This window comes from Rhinopithecus bieti, unplaced genomic scaffold (assembly GCF_001698545.2).
Source record: "Rhinopithecus bieti isolate Rb0 unplaced genomic scaffold, ASM169854v2 scaffold_2554, whole genome shotgun sequence".
NCBI classification, from domain to species: Eukaryota; Metazoa; Chordata; class Mammalia; order Primates; family Cercopithecidae; genus Rhinopithecus; species Rhinopithecus bieti.
In genome coordinates this window covers 2815217-2838170 of record NW_016804196.1, presented here as the reverse complement: position 1 = coordinate 2838170, position 22954 = coordinate 2815217, and the positions used below count along the sequence as shown (strand labels likewise).

The 22954-nt window shown below is 45.5% G+C and overlaps 1 protein-coding gene across 1 annotated transcript in view; it reads right to left on the bottom strand.

Annotated features, from left to right (window-relative positions):
* The window catches only part of TNFRSF11A (TNF receptor superfamily member 11a), a 62558-nt gene that overhangs the window by 35329 nt on the left and 4275 nt on the right, over positions 1-22954 (bottom strand). The window contains exons 3-4 of the mRNA XM_017867120.1: positions 3485-3566; positions 1793-1918 (exon numbers count right to left, since the gene is read on the bottom strand). Coding sequence (XP_017722609.1) covers positions 1793-1918; positions 3485-3566 — 208 coding nt within the window. The remainder of the gene's footprint in view (positions 1-1792; positions 1919-3484; positions 3567-22954) is intronic.

The window sequence follows — 22954 nt, the reverse complement described above, 5'->3', positions numbered from 1 at the left end:
CCCTTTTGGCTTTTTTTTTTTTTTTTTTTTGAGACGGAGTCTCACTCTGACCCCCAGGCTGGAGTGCAGTGGTGCGATCTCGGCTCACTGCAAGCTCTGCCTCCCGGGTTCACACCATTCTCCCGCCTCAGCCTCCAGAGTAGCTGGGACTACAGGCGCCCGCCACCACTCCCAGCTAATTTTTTTTTATATTTTTAGTAGAGACGGGGTTTCACTGTGTTAGCCAGGATGGTCTCGATCCCCTGACCTCGTGATCCACCTGCCTTGGCCTCCCAAAGTGCTGGGATTACAGGCGTGAGCCACCACGCCCGGCTATGTATAAACTATATTATATATGAAGTTTGCCACAAACAAAACATAAAACAAAGCAGAATCTGACTGGCCTTCTAGATCTAACAACCAATTTATAAGACATTGATCTAACAACCAATTTATAAGAACGGGTCAGGTCTGTAATCCCAGCACTTTGGGAGGCCGAGGCGGATGCATCACTTGAGGTCAGGAGTTTGAGACCAGCCTGGCCAACACAGCAAAACCTCCTCTCTACTAAAAATACAAAAATTAGCCAGGCATGGTGGCACATGCCTGTAGTCCCAGCTACTGGGGAGGCTGAGGTGGGAGAATAGCTTAAATCCGGGAGGGGATGGTTGCAGTGAGCCGAGATTGTGCCACTGCACTCCAGCCTGGTTGACAGAGAAAGATTCTATCTCAAAAAAAAAAAAAAAAAAAAAAAAAAAAAAAAAGAAAAGAAAAGAAAAGAAGAGAAATATAAGGGACAGAAGAATACATTAAATGATACCAAGGGAATGCAACCAACACAATCTGGCCTGTGGAATCTCCACGTGACTAACATCATGGCTTCTTCAACAAATGAGCTCAATGGAAAAAGGAAAGAAGAGAGAGAAAGGAACCTCTGTCTCTTAAGAGAATTAAGAGACATATTTTGCTCCTGATTCCTTCAAATAAACTATACTTTAAAAAACATTCCAGGCAAAAAACTTAAGGCAGTCTGGTAAGGAGATGAAACTGTGTTAATAAAATATTTATAGTTTAGGAAAAAGGTAAAGAGTAGACCTGGTTTTGAGTCCTGCTTCACATGTGTTAACCTTGGAGAAGTTATTCAACCTCTCTGAATCTGTTTCTCAATCTTTAAAGGGGATAGGCTGGGCGCGGTGGCTCACGCCTGTAATCCCAGCACTTTGGGAGGCCAAGGCAGGCGCATCATGAGGTCAGGATATTGAGACCATCCCTGGCTAACACAGTGAAACCCGTCTCTACTAAAAGCACAAAAAATTAGCCGGGCATGGTGGGGGGCGCCTGTAGTCCCAGCTACTCAGGAGGCTGAGGCAGGAGAATGGCGTGAACCTGGGAGGCGGAGCTTGCAGTGAGCTGAGATTGCGCCACTGCACTCCAGCCTGGGCGACAGAGCAAGACTCTGTCTCAAATAAATAAATAAATAAATAAATAAAATAAAAGAGTAAGTATGGCTACCTACAGGGTTTGGAGGAGGATTAAACCACACAAAATAGGTGGGAACATTATGGAAACATTATGTCAAGTCTACGATGTGTCCCATGATTAAATGGCAACATAAATATATTCCAGAACAAATGTTCTAAATGAAGAATTTTAACACAGGCTTTGGGGATTTAAAACGCATCTTTCTTGGGATCTGTAGTCACAACTTCCTTCCATGTTCCTGAAATGAAACATTATCGGTTGCCTCTAAAAATGTTTCTATAGAAAAAGAGGTCTGAGGTTTCTACACTTCACACTGACACAACAGGCTCACCTGTATCACAAACTTTATGCAGCAAGCATTTATCTTCTTCATTCCAGGTATCCAAGTATTCATCCGGGCCACAGGGCAGACATACACTGTCAGAGGTAGTAGTGCATTTAGAAGACAGGTACTTTCCTTTAAAAAATGAAGGGGAAAAATACAACCATCAAAAAACTAAACCATAACAGCAACACAAAGCAAAACAGCAACAAAAATCGCACCCATCTATGGGACCAGTAATCATTGGTGCCCATGATCCCAGGACACCCCCCAAAGATGACATGACACAGGAGAAAAGGCCACAGTGCACAGTGACTGCAGCACCCTGGGCTCCTTGGGCCACTCAGCTGGCTGAAATAACCCCACCTGGGTCTGCTGAGCTTGTGGTCACAGCAGTCTCTTAATTCTTCTTAAGTAAAAAGCCAACCACCCTCTGCACCCAAAAAGTCTGCTAAGGAACAGAATGATGGGCCAGGCACGGTGGCTCACACCTGTAATCCCAGCACTTTGGGAGGCGGATCACCTGAGACCAGAAATTTGAGACTAGCCTGGCCAACATGGTGAAACCTCGTCTCTACTGAAAATACAAAAATCAGCTGGGCATGGTGGCAGGTGACTGTAGTCCCAGCTACTTGGGTGGCTGAGGCAGGAGAATTGCTGCTGCCTCAACCTCTGGGAGACGGAGGTTGCAGTGAGCTGAAATCATGCCACTGCACTCCAGCCTGGGCAACAGAGCAAGACACTGTCTCAAAAAGAAAAAGGGAAAAAAAAAAAAAAAGGAATAGAATGATGATTTTAAACTGGGCCGCAGAACTTGAAAGATTCCCCGGAGCCCACTCAGGGAATAAGGGGGGTAGGCAAGAGAAACCGCACCACCCATCCCCTCTTCCCTCTGCCTTCCATCTGGATAGGCAACTTCTCATTAGCTTCTTTTTGTTAACTTCTTCTACACTTACTACCGGCTCATGGTTAGCTTTGTTTGACCAAGTGTCACGCTGTGCCCCACCCACCTATCCAACACACACTTGACAATCACTGGATCTTGGTTCTGCACATCCAAGAAATAACTGTAGCTGAAATATCCAAAATATCTTGTTATAAGGCAACCCACCTTCCCCTCCCCAGCATGATGGGAGTGCAGGCCCCGTGGATTGTGGCTTTCACTGGGGCTGCAGAGACACTCAACCACACTTCTGGCAGAGCGACTTGGGGTAGGTGGTAGCCAGTCCACCTTCTGCTCCTCAACAGGTATACGGAAAAAGGTACGACAAGGGTTTAGGCAATTTTTAGCAGCAACAATTCCAGTATGGTTATTCCAAAATAAAATTTCCGTGAAAACAATTTTAAATAAGAGCTGCATTTCACATTTTGAGAGTTTGAATCATAAAGTGCTAAAATATTAGTTTTTAAAAACTTCTTGCCATCTCAAGAAACAGTGTTTTAGAAAATTGTGTTTCAGCCCAAATTAAGCAACAGCTTTAAAGTTGTTTTGTTTTTTTTTTTAAAGGGATTTTAAAATCCCTTCAAATCTCTCTCTATTGAGAGAAAGATTTTTGTCTTCAGAGTGACAGACATTACCACCTGCCACTACCATAATGCGTCTATCCAATTTCTTGTTTCATCTGGCAGCAAGAAAAAATAACAACGAAAGCCTCACCCACTTTTGAGGGGCAATGCAGGGTGGCTCAGAAGCAGCCGTACCTGGTTCACATTTGTTACAGCACCGTCCCAGATGCTCATAATGCCTCTCACTGGTACATGGAGGAGCGATCTGCAGAGCCACCTGAAAAGAACACTGAGGTCAGGCAGAGAGTCCACACAGCTCTTTCTGGATAAAACTAGATAAAACAAAAAGTGAATCACCAAATTACTTTTTTTTTTTGAGATGGAGTTTTGCTCTTGTTGCCCAGGCTGGAGTGCAATGGCTTGATCTCAGTTCACCACAACCTCTACCTCCTGGGTTCAAGCGATTCTCCTACTTTTGCCTCCTGAGTAGCTGAGAGTTGAGATCACAGGTTTTTGTTTGTTTGTTTGTTTTTTGTTTTTGTTTTGTTTTTTTGTTTTAGACAGAGTCTTGCTCTATTGCCCAGGCTGGAGTGCAATGGCACAACCTCACCGCACTGCAACCTCTGCTTCCCAGGTTCAGGCAATTCTCCTGCCTCGGCCTCCCACGTAGCTGGGACTATAGCCATGCACCAGCTAATTTTCGTATTTTTAGTAGAGATGGGGTTTCACCATGTGGGCCCCTTGAACTCCTGACCTCAGGTGATCCACCCACCTCAGCCTCCCAAAATGCTGGGATTACACTTACCTTTTAACATGTTAAACACTCAGAGAATTTTAAAAAGCCGGGAAAGTAAGGTGTTGTAGGGGCTTTCTGGGCTCCACCCTCACTACCTGTTGCCTGAAGGACTGAGGGAGCTATTTAAGCTTCCTCAGCCTCTGGTTCCCTTCTGGTTCAAAAGGGTATGATTCTAAGACAAATACCAATTTCTGAATCTGCCCGTCTGAGTAACACAAAAGAAAACAAAGCAGCCCAGGCGCCTGTAATCACCCAGAGATTCTTATCAGTTTGCCACAGAAAAGCTCTTTTCCTGATCAGCAGTCTTGGTGTGAGCAAAAAACAAACACTCCTGTTGAGAAGCAGTCATGTCAGAAACCGAAGAGTCGGGCTTAGCTGAACAGACATCCACGTATGCATGCCACACTTGAAATTCATGCAAGTTCCCTGCTGCATCCTCGAATACAGGGTCACAGACCTTCCCCTCAAGGGTCTTAGAGTGGAATGAAACACGTACCAGATGGGCCCTACCTCAGCAGTGGTGGGAAGGAAGCAGAAGCGGCCAGGAAGGCTTCCTAAGGGAGGTGGTAAGTAATCAGTCTTCCAAGGTAAATAGAAATCAGCCAGACCAGGAAACAGAAACTGGCAGGTGGAGGTAGCGGGAGGAAGTAGGAAGACTTTGGACAATATGAACAGTTCGAACAGGGGCAATGAGGCCTGAAACAGCTCTTGGGTGGCAATAGGAGACCTTCAGTCCAGCTGGAGCCCAGTGTCACAAAGGCAGTCAGGGCAGGGCTTCATCTGCACATTAAAGTGCTCGGATGGAGGGCACAGAGATAACATGGCTTGGAAGAAGCCATGTGTCCTCAGAACAGCTCCATTATAGAAGGCAGCTTTATGAAGAAAGCACCAAACCCAGGAAAGCCCAGTGGGTGTGAGGCACACAGGCATCACGGACTTTTCTGACCTCACCCTAGCCAGCAAAGGGCTTATGAGGAGCCTGAGGTCGATGAGAAGGTCCCAGTGTGTTATTGGGGTGATGTATGCCAGGAAGGCTGTACTTGGACTTGCTTCCTGGGCCCTGCTAACACTCCCCGTGGACACCGGATAACACAATCGGAGGCTCCCCATGTATTCACTGGGTGACAGAGTCTTGGGGAAGCTGCGCTGAGCCCAGCGGACTGAGGAAGAATTGCTTACAAGAAACCACCATACCTCTCCCTTCTGAGGTGTTTTTCGAGGTGTTTTTCTCTGTTTCAGATGCCACCCTTCTCTGTCTCCCTCTGTGTGTAATGTACGTGCAAAAAAAGAGGCAAAGTGGTAAAACTGATGCAGCCACGCAAACTGGGTCAAAAAGGAGGATTCATCTGAGCCTAAGGATTCGTGAGCATTGTTGCAATGCTGATGACAAGGGCAAACAGGATAAATACAAAGTTGGACTATATTTCAGATGACAAAGCGTATTAATTGCTTCTGATCCCTTAAGGGGGCAGCCACAGACTCAGTAAAATGAGCACATACTTTGTGTTATAGACACAGAAAGGTGCTTTTTAGGGGAATTTGATAAATGGGATATCCCTGAAGTAGCTGCTTAGGGGCACTGTCGAGATGTCACAGGCTGTGTCCCGGGCTCCAAGCCCTGGTGCCTGTTGAGTATATCTGACCTGAACATGTAGACAATTCACTCCATGTTTAGGAGTATGGCTGTGATTCATTCAACCCACCTATCCTCCAACCCAGGAGCTTTGCACCTCTTCAAAGAAACAGGGAAGTCACTGCTTCCACAAATGACCAGCTGTCCTAACTTTTAATTGATTTTCAAAGATACAAAATCCATTTCTCTCTCCTAAGCTTCTACCTCACTATGACTTTTCACCTGAATGTGACTCTTTTCTTCCCCCTCCAAAAAATTGAAGTATAATTCACGGACCATAAAATTAAACCTTTTAAAGTATACCTACTGTTCAGTGGTTTTTAGCACTTTGGCAAGGTTGAACAACCATCACAGCTATCTAATTCCTGAACATTTTCATCACCCCAAAACTGACATGTCTACTTGACAGAGCTATAGGATTACAGATCTTTGAAGCAGCAGCAGAAATTTTGCTGCTGGGAAAATTGCTATGGTGAGGCAGAAAGTTATGCTTTTAATTTCATTTAGGGTTCAGCTTAAGCAGAAACCTACTTTGTTCTCTAGTTACATGACATACTTCGAAGTATACCTTCAAACCTTCAACATGGCAATATACATACACCTTAAAAGGCAGCATAACTACACATATTTAAGGGAATGTGGTTTGCAGGTAAATAAATCTGGAAAACTCTTTAGATTGTTGGTTCATGCCGAAGACAAAGCATGCCTTTATTGTCCCTTTTCCTCTTCCTTTCTGGCTCTCTGCTTCCAACATTCTTTCCCTCCACTTGTGGACCCTTTTCCTCCCCATACAGCCTGTAAAGCATGCCCTGTGCTGGTCTCACTCTAATCTCATGCCCCAGTTCCAGCAACAAACCGCCTGGTGAGCACTGTGCACTGCAGCCCCGTGCTTGTAACTCTTAGGAAATCCAGTGCTTCTTTCACTCCAGCCTGTCTTGCTCTGCCAGGCACCTGAGGACTGACCGACTTGTCCCTCGATGCTGCAGGCCAGACTCCTGACACCCAGACTCTATCTCGAGTCCCACATGCTTGCCCGTTAGACTGCCCTGGATCTGTTTCCTTATAGCAGTCTCCCTCTTCCTGGATGGCCTGTCAGGTTCATCCTCTGGGTGTCATTTGTGTGTGTGTATGAATGAACAGGTGTCCCTCCCCCTCCTAGTCTGACCTCTCATTTTGCCTACAGTATTCTGGTTCTGATGTCTACCATTTCACCACTAACTGCCCTGCCAGCCAGCAGCTGGCAAGAGCCTGAAGATGGCTCCAGATCCTCTTGGCGGTGGCCCCTCTGGGCTTCTGCCTTTCCCTTCCATCTGCCCAGAACTTCAGCCACACTCTATCCTCCAAGACCAAGCTCCCCAAGGTTGCAAAGTGGTAGCTATTATTATTGGTAGCAGCCCTAGTAAAGCAATCATTTGATAAAAACATGTTCCTGCTTAAGTGTTCTTAAGGAATCTCCTAGGGAATGGGGGAATTTGGGCATAAGGCCCCAGATCTTCAGTTAATAGAGTGATTTTGTCAGCCACTTACAGTTGCCTCTTTTTCCCCAAGATGCAGCAAGGAAAAGCCTTTGATGACTGAATTGAGATGTACAGGCTTTTATTTACTGAGATTTTTCTAGTTCACCTTTAAGACTGATAGAGTCAAAAACAACTTTGGAATTGCAGTTGTCTTCATGAAGCAAATAAAGCATAAACACTTCAAAATTTTTATTTATTGCATAGGGAATATAGTCCCATGATACAAAATTCAAAACGAACAACAGCTTGTTTAGGAAACTCTGTCCCACTCTCTCCCAGTCACTCTTCTCCATAGATAACCCATGTTACCAGCCATTTTTTTGGGTGCATCCTTTTGGAGGTGAAAGGAGAATGAACTTGTGATCTAATCGAGGGCCTATTCTACATCACAGCAGCCTTGGAGGCTGGCTGGGATCAGGTTGCTCTTGTGTTTTGCAGAATATAATTTGACTTCTTAGAAGTCTTGTTTAGAAAAGCAGCTGTGTATTGATAGAGTATAGTTCTTAATCAATAAGCTACAAATATTCTCTTTGGTCCACAGAATCTATATCAACTAACCTATATTCTGACAGAACTCACCAGAATTAATAAGGAACATTAGAGTTTGTTTATAGTAAATATTCTCTGCACATACAAATTCCCCCTACAAATTCCTTGCTAAGTCTAAAAGAAGGAGTTAAAACAGCAAGATGATTTGACTTCTCTTGCTTCGCTCTCTTGTGTCTTTTTGTGTCTTCTACGCATTTGTTTCAGGACATACAGGCTGGTGTTTATCTTAACGGCTGATGGACTCTTCTAGAATAACCATGTCCACAGTCTGTGCAAGGCTTTGGGAGGGCGGAGGGAGATAATAAATTTGAAATTAAAAAATCCCTTTATAAAGCAATGTGGATTTATTTCCCAATGCAAATCCATGTTGAGTCTAATTCTGAAAAACCATAAGCTGAAGAAACATAACATTTCTGCCAGTGGAGCCACAGAGACGAGCGGATCTGTATTTAGAATCCTGCAGGGAAGGTTGACTTAAATATTTATTTTCCATGCTGTTAACCCAATTGTCGTGCAAGTCATTATGGATACTAAAATTACTTTCTTGCTCCACTGAAAATTCATGTTGACATCGAACAATACAGAAAGAGGCTTGGCCCCTCTTGTCAAATTGAGATGAAAAGAACGTAACCTAGAAGAACAAATGAGGGATTTTCCATAGATTTTGTTTTATAAAATATCATCCATGACTATATTTCAGAATTTGGCTATAATTTCAGTAAGGATGGTATCAAATTTCTGAATGTTACAGTAGAGTCGAAAGATGTGGTTTTTCTTAAGAGAGAAACGATTAAATGTGAAAATAACACTTCACTTAACAGCCATGCTGTCCCGGAAAAAAATATCCTTAAAGAAAATCACTATTGAAACTGATCCTACCCAGAATAGAATACAAATAAATTACTAGTGACCTGTGTGCCCAAAACACTAAAAGAGCTTCTTTAAATAAGACAGTCTTACCCTAAGGAATTATTTCTCTTTGAAGCACTTTGTTTTAGAAGTAAATAAACAACAAACATACAAAAGGTAATATTAATACATCAGAGTAACCTACAAACATATGCTGTTGGTTCTTGTCCGTCTCTTTGAATGTCTTTTTTCTCAGCCAGCTGGGCTAACGGGCTAGCGAGAAGGTCTCAGTTTTTCTCCCGGTCACAAGTATTTCCATTAATGAGTCAAAATATAGACCCTTTGAATTCAGATGTTCTGGGCAGTCCCTCCTGGTCTGCCCCTTCTTTAGCTGCTTTCTCTAGCTAACTTTATCTCTATTTTATCCAGCTCTCTATTCTGGATCATGGCACAGTCCTGTGCCTGTGAATGTAAGGAAAACGTCCCACCATGGTGATTCTCAGCAAAACATTCATAACCAGGAGTGGAAATGATGCAGGAATCACCTGAGGCCCAGAGACCAGATGGGGCGGATTCCTATTCAAAGAGTTAAATGACAAAGAAAAGAAAGTCTGATATGACAGAATATAGGATTTTTTTTTTTTTTTTTGAGACAGAGTCTTGCTCTGTCACCCAGGCTGGAGAGCAGTGGCATGATCATAGCTCACTGGAGCCTTGACCTCCCAGGCTCAAGAGATTCTCCCACCTCAGCCTCCCAAGTAGCTGGGACCACAGGTGCCCACCACCATGCCGGGCTAATTTTTGTATTTTTTGGTAGACATGGGGTTTCACCATGTTGCCTGGGCTGGTCTTGAACCCCTTAGCTCAACAGATTTGCCCACTTCAACCTCCCAAAGTGCTGGGATTACAGGCGTGAGACAGCACACCCAATCTGAATATGGGAATTTTTGCAAAGCAGAGGTAAGGGCCGGGAGAACTCAGGTTGGAGGAGGAGACAAGGTACCTCGAGCACTGGTGACAAGAGTAAGAAGTAGCCTGGCCAGGCAGCCCCCAAGAGCTGAGTGGGCTTCAGGGCAGGAGTTTTCTACCCAAGGCAGCCCTCGAAACTGGGCTTCCAGTTTGACCCGGAGAGAAGAATGCCTGATATTTCTTTAATAAAACTGACTACGTTTCTAAAATCTCAGGACCAAAAAAAAAAAAAAAAAAAAAGCCATTCTCAGCCTGAGTCTCCTCACCCGTACAATAGCGCTATTAACTGTGTCCATCCTGCAACACTGAGAGGCAGATGCGAGAATTTCTAAACATGATGTGGCACTGGCAAGTGGCCATACTGCACAAACACAAAGCTTCTGCCTCCTCAATTCAAAGCTGAAAACCTTTATAGTAGGCTGCTGGGAGAAGGGAGATGTAATCGTATCACACCCTAGTGCAGTGGTCTGCATCCAGTACAGGAGGGGTATTCATGGGCACAGCTGAATAGAATTAGTAAAAGTATACATAACTTCCATCCAGTCATTCCCTGAGGGGAGAGAAGGAAAAGGGTGTCACTAGAAAGGGGGGAAATGATGGAAAAGATAAACTGGGTACCCAGAGACAAATTCTCAAGGCCTGACAATCTTCCCGCAGAAACCATCCTTGTGCACTTTTAACCTAATTATGACAAACCAAAGCTGCACAGCAGAGTATTTTAGCAGGACAACTAGGAAAAAATGCATGCTTTAAAAAAGCATGTTTGATTTCACAAAAAGAAGTCCTTTATCATGGGATTGGAAACTTGAGGCATCAATGTGAAATTGGCGATGAGTGGCCCGAGTCATTTCAGTGCCTTTCTGTCTGGGGGTTCAGTCAGTTTTGCGAGCCACACTTGGGTGAAGGCAGACACAGCTTACTCAGTCCGTCTGCTGATAAAGCTGCTGCCAGATTATATCTGTGATTTCTGTTAACTAGGACATAAATGAATTATGATCGAATGCCCTTCAAGACATTCTCATTTTAAATAAGCTCGGCAGATAGAATTTCAATCTCACAGATTCACAGAGAAAATACCAGGCATGTTTCTTTTGTATAAACCAGAACTTCACATTTCAAGCTTCAGAACAACATTGCATAGGCACCTACCAAGATGGTATGTTATAAAGAGACCATGAGGATAAAGGGGCAGTGTTTTAGGATCCCCTGTTCACCTTGCTGGATCACCTGGCACACCCCATGGGTGTGTTCACCCTACCTGGGAAACCTGTCAATCATGGAACACATGAAAAACTTGGAGGTCCTAAGTTACATCAGTCAGGTACATGGCCTAAGTCATAACAGAGGTAGATACAGAGAATCACAGGGTTTAACAGAAAATGCCCTGAGTGTTTAAAATATAATTCATTTCTAAGAAATATATTTTACACATAGCTCTTGAAATAAAAATTCTGCTGCCAAAAGTTAGGCTCATATATTTTATGATTTGTACAATATGAAAATACGTGTCTAGTTCATTGGAGAAGATCATGAAGAAATTATGACTGTCACAAACAATATTATAATTGATTTAAAAAAGAAAAGTTTGGCACAGTGGCTCATGGCTGTAATCCCAGCATTTTGGGAGGCAGAAGTGGGAGGAACTGCTTGAGCTCAGGAGTTTGAGACCCTGTCTCTATAAAACTTTAAAAATTATCCAGGTGTGGTGGCGTGTGCCTGTGGTCCCAGCTATTCAGGAGGCTGAGGCAGGAGGATTGCTTGAGCCTAGGAGGTTGAGGCTGCAGTGAGCAGTGATTGCAACACTGCACTCCAGCCTGGGTGACAGAGCGAGACCCTGTTTCAAAAAACCCAAAACGACTGATAAAGGATTTGGGACTTTTTTCTGAGACAGATTCTCATTCTATCACCTAGGTTAGAGTGCAGTGGTGGGATCACTGCTCACTGTAGCCTTGACCTGCTGGGTTCAAGCAATCTTCCCATACTCAAGTGATCCTCCTGGGCTCATGCCATCTTCCCATACCAGCCCCCTGAGTAGCTGGGACTACAGGGCCTAGGGATTTGGGACATTCTAAAATGCATTTTATGAATGTGTATCTAGTGATAAAAAGTATTCAAAACTCCAACTTAAAGGGACTAATCACAGCTGGTCAGCTCCTACTGGTCTCACTGAAAATTACAAATACAAATCAGTCCTCTCCCCACACACACACTGTTCCCCACAAAAGGGGCTGAGTTCATTTAATCACCGGGTAAGAGCGAGGCCAGTCATTCCTTTGCCTGAGTCATTCACCTTTATCTCAAAAAACTATTATTCTCCCAAAGATATAGTTTGATGTAGTCAGAGTTTAACAGGGGGAAGTATCATTCTCTTTACGAAGCTCTGCTGTCATCATGTCGTCAAAGGCATCTTCGCTGAGCTCTCTCCCATACCTGCATGAGGTCCTGGCTTGCTGCAGGACTGAAGGCAGGACCCATCTCTGCCCTCTCACTGCTTTTAGTAAAGGGACACAGCCACATATAGAGAGGAATGAAAACTGACCAGTCAGAGCCCCACACAGCAGTGCCAGAACTGAAGCACTGGAAAGATCCTCCCTGACTGTGGACGAGGAAGGAGAAACGCAACCCTGGACTCCGACTGGTGTCCACGTCTTCCTTGGCTTTGGATGGGCAGGGAAACAGGCGGAGATAGGGAAGGACTTCCAAGAGGAAGTGTACAAGCTGGGGAGGGCGAGGTTATGGGGCAGAGACAGAAGGATTTGAGAGGAGGGAGAGGACAGAGCAAATGTGAGACTCGGGCAGATGCAGGCGGAGAGCCTGGGGACTGGGCAGGTATGTTCTGATAGTAGAAGGAAAAGGTGGGGGCTGCTTCAGGGCTTCCAGGAAAGGGCAGCTAGTCAGTGAGTTGCAGAAGGAAGGGAGGGTCTTTTTTTAGCAGCACCATGAAACATATTGTAAAGACTGTTGGGATGAGAAAGCGCAAGAAGGTGCAAACTCATTTTAGACAGGAACAGAGCCTGGGCTAGGATCTCATGGAGGAAACAGAGATGGAGACGAAAAGCGCAGGCAGGAGCAGACAGCAAAGTGGCAACTCTGGATGGCAAAATCTGCAGGAGGCCAGGAATGCAGCTCATTTCAGGAGGCAAGAAAGGGCTGTCTCCCACTGCCAAACACTGAATTTGGCTCTTTTTATGACTGTCCTCTGAATGCTTTTTAAAAAACTTTGGGGCAATTTAACCTTTTTTATTGTGGAAAATAGATATAAAATTTGCCATTTTAATCATTTTAAAGTATGATTCAGTGGCATTAAGTAGCAACAATTGCCACTATCTATTTCCAGAACATTCTCATCACCCCAAATAGAATCTCTGTAACCGTTAACTAGTAACTCTCCATTCCCCCTCCCTCAAGTCCCTGGAAATCACCTTTCTACTGTCTGTCTCTGAGTCTGACCACTCTCTTTATCTCATATAAGTGGAACCACACAGTATTTTTCTCTTTGTGTCTGGCTAATTTCGCTTAGCATAATGTCTCCAAGGTTCCCCCATATTGTATTATGTACCAGGACGCCATTCCTTTATACGGCTGGATAATATTCCCCCACATGCATAGACCGCATCTCGCTTATCCAATTCATCCACTGATGGACGCTTACGTTGTTTCTGCCTTTTGGCTACAGTGAATAATCCTGCAGTGAACACTGGCACCCAAGTATCTGAGTCCCTGTTTTCCGTTCTTTTTGGTCTATACCTGGGAATCCTATGGTAATTCTATGTTTAGCTTTTCGAGGCACCCACCCCTCAACTGTTTCCTGCAGGGGCGGCAGCATTATACATTCCCACCAGCACTGCACGAGGGTTCCAGCTTCTCCACTTCTTCAACAACATATGTTATTTTCTGGTTTTGTTTGGTTTTTGGTTTTTAAGATAATAGCCATCCTGATGTGTGTGAAGCAGTATCTCTTTGTGGGTCTAGTTTGCATTTTCCTATTGACTAATGATGTGGAGCATCTTTTCTTGTGCTTATTGGCCACCTGTGTATCTTCCCTGGAGAAATGTCTATTCAAGTCCTTTGCCTGTTTTTATAGGGTAATTTAATTTTGCCTAGTTCTGTTCACAGGATTTGGTTTAGCTGCTGACAACACTGACTGAGTTCACAACCTAAAAGTCGACCAATTAGATATACATTCATTTATTCCTCAATTAAGTGAACACATACTATGCTCCAGGGACAATTTCAGATCCTCTGGATACAGGGGATAGATACTCAACCGAGAGAGTCCTGGCTTACAGTCCAGGGGAGAACAACAACTATAAGTAAACAGATAAGGAAATCTGGTTGCAACAATTGTCATGAAAAAAAGGAAACAATCTATGTAAGGTGATGGTATGATTATAGGAAGCCTCTTTGAGAAGATGACATTTGAGTGAAGTCCTGCTTAAAGCCAGGGGACAAGCCAAATTTACAGCACATGCCAGGAGAAGGATTACACGTGGACATGTTTGCCAAGGCCCTTCCTTGGAGGGAGTGTGCATGGCTTGATGGAGAAACAGCAAGATAGCCCATGTGACTAAGCACAGTGCAAGGTGGGTAGGGTATAAGGTCACATAACTGATTACTAATTTATACACATTGTGAGTTTATATATAGCCATACTGTCAGGATTGTGTGGTATTGATCATATTGGACATTGCCATTACTCCATAAAGGTTTAAATACTAGGCACTTCATGCTATTTTCATTAGCAGTCAGGAATTACCACCTTTGCCACTAGATTTTAAAAACATATTATTAACTGTGATAAAATACACATAACATAAAAATTTGCCATCTTAACCATTTTGTCACAGGTTCTTTTTTTTGGAATATATAGTATGCGCAGAAAAAAAAAATCTAACTTAGGTCAGGTTTGATTAAAAAACAAAAAAGCCTTAAAAATATAGGGTAACTGTGATTAGAAGTCCTGACATAGTCACCATTCTGATTTAGCAAGCTTTGCACAATTGACTTTATATACCATCTTGAAAGTTGCTTGTTATTAGACCCATCAGCATTTCCCCCCCAACCCCGACCACCTTGATTCCAGATATGCTTTCTTTTTTTTTTTTTTTTTTTTTTTTTTTTGAAGACGGAAGTCCCTCGCTCGTATGTCGCCCAGGAGCTGGCCAGTGCAGTTGGCCGGATCCTTCAAGTCACTGGCAAGCTCCGCCTCCCGGGTTTACGCATTCTCCTGCCTCAGCTCCCGAGTTAGCTGGGACTACCAGGCGCCCGGCCACCTCGCGCCGGTAGTTTTTGTCATTTTTAGTGGACGGGGTTTCACCAGTGTTAGGCCAGATGGTTCTCGATTCTCCTGACCTCGTGATCCGCCCGTCTCGCGGCCTCCCCAAAGTGCTGGGATTACAGGCTTGAGCACCGCGCGCCGGCCCAGATATGGCATATGCTTCTTAAAGGAAACAAAGCGCACAGCACTGACTCAGGCGCCCGTCAAAGTCTGTTGATTTTTACTCAGCCCTCTGCCTTACTCCCCTCACAATGCATTTATTATCTCTGCTGCTTGAAAAGAAAACATACGGCCCAAGGGAAAAATGAAGAAACAAGCTTGCATTTCAAAACTTTAATTGCAAGTTTCTTTGTCTTCCAGAGAGATAAGAGTGAAGAGTCTACAGCCCTGGGCTACCTGGAATCCGAGGGCAAGGCCGGTTGTTTCCTCAGTACAGTAATTAGGATGGCTTTGACTTGTCCTTCTGTTCCCATGCACCCCTATTTCCACAGGCTCTAGTGAATGCCCCTTTATTCTCCCAGTGTGAAAGCCTTTTTAAATTGTCATTCTTGGTTTTTGTTTTTTTTAAACTTTGTATTCATTTCTGATAAGAACTGCTTTCTCTTCTGTAGTAGAAGCCAACAAGCCCTGTGGTCACTTCTGAGAGTGCAGCCGGCTGAAGACCATGTCCCTCTAGGCTCTGCCTCCATGCTGGGGGTGCACGAACTGCTCAGGCTAGGAGTCCCCAAAGTAACTGAAGGAGGAAGTATTCCCCTTACCTGCCGCCCTCCCTTCCTTCACTGCCCAGCCTTCAGGGTGAAATCCCGTGCTTCTCCAACGTGCACAGAATAACCTGAAAATTGTATTAAAATGCAGGTTCTGATTCACTGGGTCTGGAACAGAGCCTGAGACTGTATTCCTAACAAGCTCTCAGGCAATGTCAGTGCTGGTCTCTGAGGAGCAAGGCTAGAGATTTTATTGAAAACCAAAAGCCAGGACTTTCTCCTATTCCCAAACACTGCACAGTCATATCTGACTATACAATAGACATTGAGAACCACCTCTTCCATCCCTGGATACCTTTTATCTATTTATCTATTGATGAATGGGGGCAGAGGAAGAACTGGCCCGAGTGAAATATCTACTAGGTGCCAGGCACTGTGCTTGGAAACCTGACTTCCCTTCTCTTCCTGCATCCTCCCAAGAGAGATTAATCAACTTGCTGAGATGGCTGGTGATAAGGAGATTGGGACAGTGCTAGGCATGTAGCAAATATTTAAATACTTGATAAATTAATGAATAAATTTTCCCAAAAGACCACTGTAACCTCAAAACTTCCCTTTACAGAAGACTGTAACAATTTCCTTCTAGCACTGAATCAAATTCACACTGTCAAGAATGCACTTGGGAAGACTCCACTAATTTGGGACAAAATCCGAGATACCCTGGGGGAAGGGGGTCGCAAAATCAAGATTAGCAATCTTTCTGGGCTGGAACTCTCTTTTCTAATACGGACTGAACACGGGGCTGCCTAACAGGAGACACAGCTGCTTCAGCCTCTTTGTGCCCGTCACTTATGCCAGGAAATGGAGAGCCTCCCACGAGGCCTCTTCTGTGTGTCCTCACCCCTTGGGTGCAGAGGAGCGGGTGCCCACCATCTTGAGTCCCCTTACCTATAAGGACTGCCCCACACAGGTACGATGATTGGTTATGCCTTCTGATGCTTTGGTCATTTGCAATTTTACATGGAAATCGGACCCCAGACCAGGCGAGGTGGCTCACGCCTGTAATCCCAGCACTTTGGGAGGCCAAGGCAGGTGGATCACCTGAGGTTAGGAGTTAGAGACCTGACTGGCCAATATGGTAAAACCCTGTCTCTACTAAAAATACACAAAAAAATTTAGCCAAATGTGGTGGTAGGCGCCCTAATCCCAGCTACTTCGGAGGCTGAGGCAGGAGAATTGCTTGAACCCAAGAAGCGAGGCTGCAGTGAGCTGAGATCGCGCCACTGTGCTCTAGCCTGGGTGACAAAAAAAAAAAAAAAAAAAGAAAAGAAAAGAAAAAAAAAATCCGACTCCAGTGGTCTGGTCACAGGGACCCCCAACTGGACACAACTGGAGCATAGAAACTGCAGCCTATTAGAAAGGGGCAATTTTTCACTTTTAAACCTTGTGACCCACAGAAATTAATAGGTTAAGGCTTAAGACAGAGGTTCCAGCTGTGTTTTCACTGAATTTAACTGCCCCTTCGATCTCACAGTCCATCGTCATAGGTTTTGGGGTCTGCTGCTAGATTTCTGGCCATCGTGCATTAGTAACACCATGTTGTCATTTTCCCCCTAAACCCCACTGGTGTCTCCTGATCTCACTCCAAGTAAAAGCTTGAGATTGACCGTGACCCAGAGGCCATGTGTGTTCTGACACTTTTTCTTATTTGAGCTTTTCTCTTACTACTTAGAAAGTGGCTTTTAAGGGATTAAAAAATGTTAGTAATAGAAAATGATTTTGATTTGTTCCACAGTAGAGATATGTCAAAAGAGGAGCCCAGGTTATTCTCACCAAGGGAAGAGTCCCCAGATTAGCTATAATTATAGTAAGACAAAGACATAAAGGACCTTTAAAAACATCTACCTACTTCCAAAAGCTTATGAGGGTAAAGGTTTAACCTACCACTGTCTGCTGCCCTGGGGCTCCGAGGCCAGCCTTCTCCCTCCTCCCACCCTACACGGAGCCTGGCAGGTGGCAAGAGTGGGATGAACACGCATGGGGAGATGCGAGCCTCTGAGCCAGTGCACCCAGGGCTACAGCACAGTGGTACAGTATAGTCTACCTCTGGGGTGTGGGGCATAGACGAGCCAGTGCTGCCTTGGCTTCAGGAAGTGGTGGTGATTCAAGACATACACTTCTTTTCCTCCTGAGTCAGGAATCAACTGGCACATGGACACTGTGCCAAGGGTGCCCGGAGTGCCTGTCTTTTATCTGGATTAGCCTTAAAGACACAGCATTGCCATTTCTGCTTAAGAATAGTTCTAGAGGCCAGGCGCGGTGGCTCACGCCTGTAATCCCAGCACTGTGGGAGGCCGAGGTGGGTGGATCACCTGAGCTCAGGGGTTCGTGACTAGCCTGGCCAACATGTCAAAACTCGTCTCTACTAAAATACAAAATTAGCCTGGCGTGGTGATGGGCACCTGTAATCCCAGCTACTCAGGAGGCTGAGGCAGGGAGAATTGCTTGAACGTGGGAGGTGGAGGTTGCAATGAGCCAAGATGGCACTACTGCATTCCAGCCTGGGCAACAGAGCAAGACTCCTTCTAAAAAAAAAAAAGAAAGAAAGAAAGAAAGAAAGAAAGAAAGAAAGAAAGAAAGAAAGAAAGAAAAGAAATAGTTCTAGAAAGCCCTCAGTGAGTACATACTTGAGCAGACAAGACAGACCTCCACAAATGCAGACTGGGCACGCATTTGCAAGGGTCTCCCCAAATACCAAAAAGCTTTCTGTCCCAGCATTCTGGGAGGTTCCTTTCTCTACTCCCTACCCCATCATAGAGTTGATTATACAAGCAGTTTACCTGAGGGGTTAAGACCAGTCACTGGAGCACTGCCTGATAGGAGCTCCAGCTGTGCCACTCACTAGCTGTGCAAACTCAGGCAAGTTAATCAGCCTCTCTGTGCCTCAGTTTTCTCAACTTACTAGCAAGGTGGAATAAGCATCAGACATAATCCATGTGAAGCACGTGCCTGGCACACAGGAGGGTTCAACAAATGGCTGGTACTTGTAATACATTAATCTTCTAATATTGTCAGAGCTGAGTGCAAACCTTTTCATGGAATCCCGGGGTCTCTAGCAGCTGTTCTCAAACTTGAGCATGTGTCAGAATCAGCTAAGAGGTTGTGAAGCCACACACTGCTGGCCTCCACCCCCAGAGTTTCTGATTCGGTAGGTGAGGGGCGTAAGAATGTGCATTTCTAACAAGTTCCCAGGTGAGACTGATGCTGGGCCCAGACACTACAGTTGGAGAACTCCTGGCTTCAGGGCAGAGGCCCAGTTCTGGAGGTCTATTCGCAAGTCCTTTGTGACCCAGACCCCCATGACTTTCCCAGCTGGCTTTATCTTTCCCTGGTCCCTGTCATCGGCCCTGGGCTCCATACATCGGGGCGGGGCATGATTTTCTCATGCCTGTCACCACCTCTGCCCTTCTCCCTCCAGCTCTCTTTCCTCTCAGAATCACATCCATCCTTCCAGGACCAGATCGAACACCCCCTGCCTGATTCTCCACTCGGAACTCATCCTTCCCACGCCTGTGTCCTAGAGGCATCTCACATGTTCCTCCTGTGGGGCTATGTGGGAACGAACAATGGGACATGGGACATCCGACCTTCCCCTTCAGATCTCAGCGTCTCTGAGGTCAGAGGCAGCAACGTCCTAAGTCTGATGTTCCCAAAATACCTGGTGGGTTTTTGTTTGGTTTGGGGTTGTTGGCTTTGCCAGTAAATCCAAAACAGTGTCGTTGAATTGAAAAGAAAAAAAAAAAAGCTTACGAAGAGGTTAAAGGAACTGGAATGAATAACGCTGGGGAAGGGGAAGTTGTGGGCTAACAATCTTCAACAATAGAAATATTAAAATAAAGAAGACATTGACCAACTGGTCTTTACCCCATTAAAGAACAAATTTGAGGAAATGGGGTCAAATTGTGACATGTGAGATTTAGGTCTGTTAGGGGGAGGTTCCTGACATTAGGGATTATTCAGCAAGGAAACGGGTTAGCAAGGGGGGAAGTGAATAATCTCTACTAAGCTTTAAAAATGGAATCGATTCTCATTTACTATGAAAGTGTTAGATGTGATCCTGCTTGTATATCTGACTATGAAGTTGAGAGAAGATGGGGCCTTTAAAAGTCTCTTTTACTGGCTATGAATTTGCCAGCTGTTTGTACTGGCAAATACGTGATACACTATTAAGTTAGGTGCTAACTACATTAGGCAAGTAATACATATTTTTAAAAAGTCAGTACTTTAGGGAAGTGGTTCATTTCCCATCTGTGGGATGTGATGCGAACCCCAAACCAGCCAACACGGTGGTGCTAGTAGGATTTCTGGCAATGCCGCACAACCTTTCCCCATTGCCCAGCTTAGCCGTCACATTCACTAAGAGCTAAACAGAGTTTTTCTTCCTCATTTTTCATGGAAAGTCTTCAAATTTCTGATAGCTTGAGGAAGTGGCTCTTGTACTCTCAACACTCTTAACAGGAAACGCAGTAAGTTATTATTACTTTGATGAACTAAAAGGGTGGTTTTTGCAGTCAGGTCTTCCTGACACTTGGAAATCTGGCAGCTCTGTCCCTCTGCTGGTGCCAGACGGGGCCTCTGTGTCACCTGCTGGGTTAGGATTTTTTTTGGGGTGTGGGGAAGTCTAAGAGGCACTGGACACAGAGGAAGGGAAACACTCATCTTAGGCAGCGGCAGCGGGCCAGGAAAATGTGTATCATGCAAGCAGTTTTTGCGCAGCTATGGGTCCAACATAAACACTGCTTCTTTTGGGGTTAGGTGACATATTTGAGGCCAATGTGGGAAGACCGCAGGTCAGATCGCACCTGCCTTTGCTCTGATGTGACTCTCTGGGGATCACTGGCTGTTTATCTCTCTTCAGTGTGTGTTAAGAGCTCTGTCTCTACGCTGAACTTCTCATTCTAGGACATCTCTAGGTCTGGAAATGGCTCTCTAGTTTCCAGAGCCTGCAAGTCTCCTGGAGTGCGCAATGCCACGGGGCTTTCAGCATGTTTGCCTCTACAGGGTCTGAGGAACTTTGTCTCTGCCTCCCAATAAGAGAACCCAAAAAAGGTGGGATTCAAGAGCCTAAACATAATCCTTCTTTTTGGTTTGGGAAAAACAGCACCACTTCTTCACTTGAACACTTGAACCAGAACAACATTTCGATTTGGACGAAGACAGCAATTTCCTTAACAAAGTGAAAAATATAATCCAAACAGCCAGCTATTTTGTCCTGACATCTGCCATGTCTTTTTTTATTGTTTGTTTGTTTATTTATTTTGAGATGGAGTCTCGCTCTGTCACCCAGGCTGGCGTGCAGTGGCGCCATCTCGGCTCACTGTAACCTCTGCCTCCCAGGTACAAGTGATTCTCCTGCCTCAGCCTCCTGAGCAGCTGGGGTTACAGGTGTGCCAGGCAGTATTTTTATTTTTAGTAGAGACAGGGTTTCACCATGCTGGTCTCAAACTCCTGACCTCATGATCCGCCACCTTGGCCTCCCAAAGTGCTGGGATTGCAGGCGTGAGCTACCACACCTGGCCTTATTTTATTTTTTTACTAGTTAAGTGAAGCAGTGGGAGTGGATGAGGAGCAAAGAAATCTGTTAACTGGTTGTGATCAATTGTAAACACCACTGCACTCAGACCAGCCTGCCATGTCTTTTTTTTCTAATAACCAGCCACATCCGTCCTTTGCCCCTGTGCCTTCGGCCCCTGCACAGCCCCATTGGCTCTGAAATCGCCCCTGGATCAGCTTCTCTTTCTCTCGCCACTGCCCTGACCTGATTCAGGCCCTTTCCCAAACCAAGGCAGTGGACTCCTTACTGGCCCCCTGGGCCCACCCAGACACTCTTCCCCTAACACAAAAAACTGGTCATGGTCCTCTCCGGCTCACAGCTCAAGATTAAATCTGAACTATTTACTTGTACCTAAAGGCTTTGAGTGCTGGCTTTTGCCTTCCTCTCTCCTCACACCCCTGAGTCCAGAAGTCCTGTCCTTCCTTCAGTTCCCTGCAAACACTCCACTCTGATACGAGTCCCTGCTGTTCTCCCCACCAGACAAAGCACTGTCATTCTGGAAGCCCCAGCCTAAGTGCCGCTCTCTGATGCTGTCTGCAGTGCTTTAGACACATGTGACCACGCAGGAAGGATGGGTAGTCCTCTCTGACACTTGCAGGTGAAGGCCCTCCTTGTCCTGTGTGCCCACAAGTTGAAAACCCTCCCCAGAACACCGGATCCTGCTGTCTGTTAGTGGTCCGCACATGCCTGGACTGCAAATCTCCTGAAGACAGGAGCTGCGGCCCTCGGTCTCGTTTGCTTAGCCCATTGCAGAGTGTGCTACGGTTGTAGGCACTCCATGTGTTGCAGTCACTGAACGTGTTGAACACAAATTCAGGTTTATTTCCTCATTATTGAATGCTGTGGCCTGCATGCGGTGACCCAAAGCACTCAAAGGCTGCAAGTCAAGGGTGGCTCACAAAATGAATACACATATAAAGTTATCATCACACGGCCCTAAAGAATGTACTTCCCACTGCTGCCTGGGGCTGCTTTGGGCTTCTTGGTGTGAGAGCACACTGTGACTGGAATGTGACGCAGTGAGAACAGCAGAGAACAGCAGCACCAGTCAGCCCTCTGACAAGGAGCTTCTGGTGACTGAGGCAGACAGGCAGCCTGCCCGGGGAGTGCTGCCAGGTCAGTCTCGCTGGCAGGAAATAGAGCGTCTCTCAGAATCAGGGCAGAGATATGGGGCTGTGCGTAATCTTGCTCCACGCCCACTCAGTTTTAAACCTCAAAAGTTCACTAAGAATTTCAGAGGGATCAAGGCCATTTTGCTGAAACCCATGGTTCCTTCTTGGTTCTTTCATGCTAAGTGTTTTGGCGCAGAAAGGGTGAGCTGAACTTAAACTGTGTTTCCAACAGTGGACACCATAGGAAGCCCACACACTGCAACTAGAGGGAAATACACAGAAAGGCCTTCCCACAACCTGGGTAGAGAATGAAAGGGTGCTCAGAGGAAAAACCACCTGCTGGGCAGAACCCTACCCACGCCAGTCCTGGGGTGCACTTAGTTGGAGTCAGCAGCTCATGTGCTCAGAGGCAGGTGTGCTTCCCTGTGGACGAAGGCCAGGACGCTGTGAGGAGACAGCAGACAGGCCGTGGGCCACCTGGCCAGGGGGCACATGCCCCAGGGAGCGAACCACCTGGACAGCTGCGCACCATCAGGATGGGCTGCAGACTCACATCAGCCAAAAAACCAAAAAACAAACCAAAAAATGGCCTAGACAACATTCCTAGAGACCACTGGATACAGCATGTGGGAAAAACACTTTTT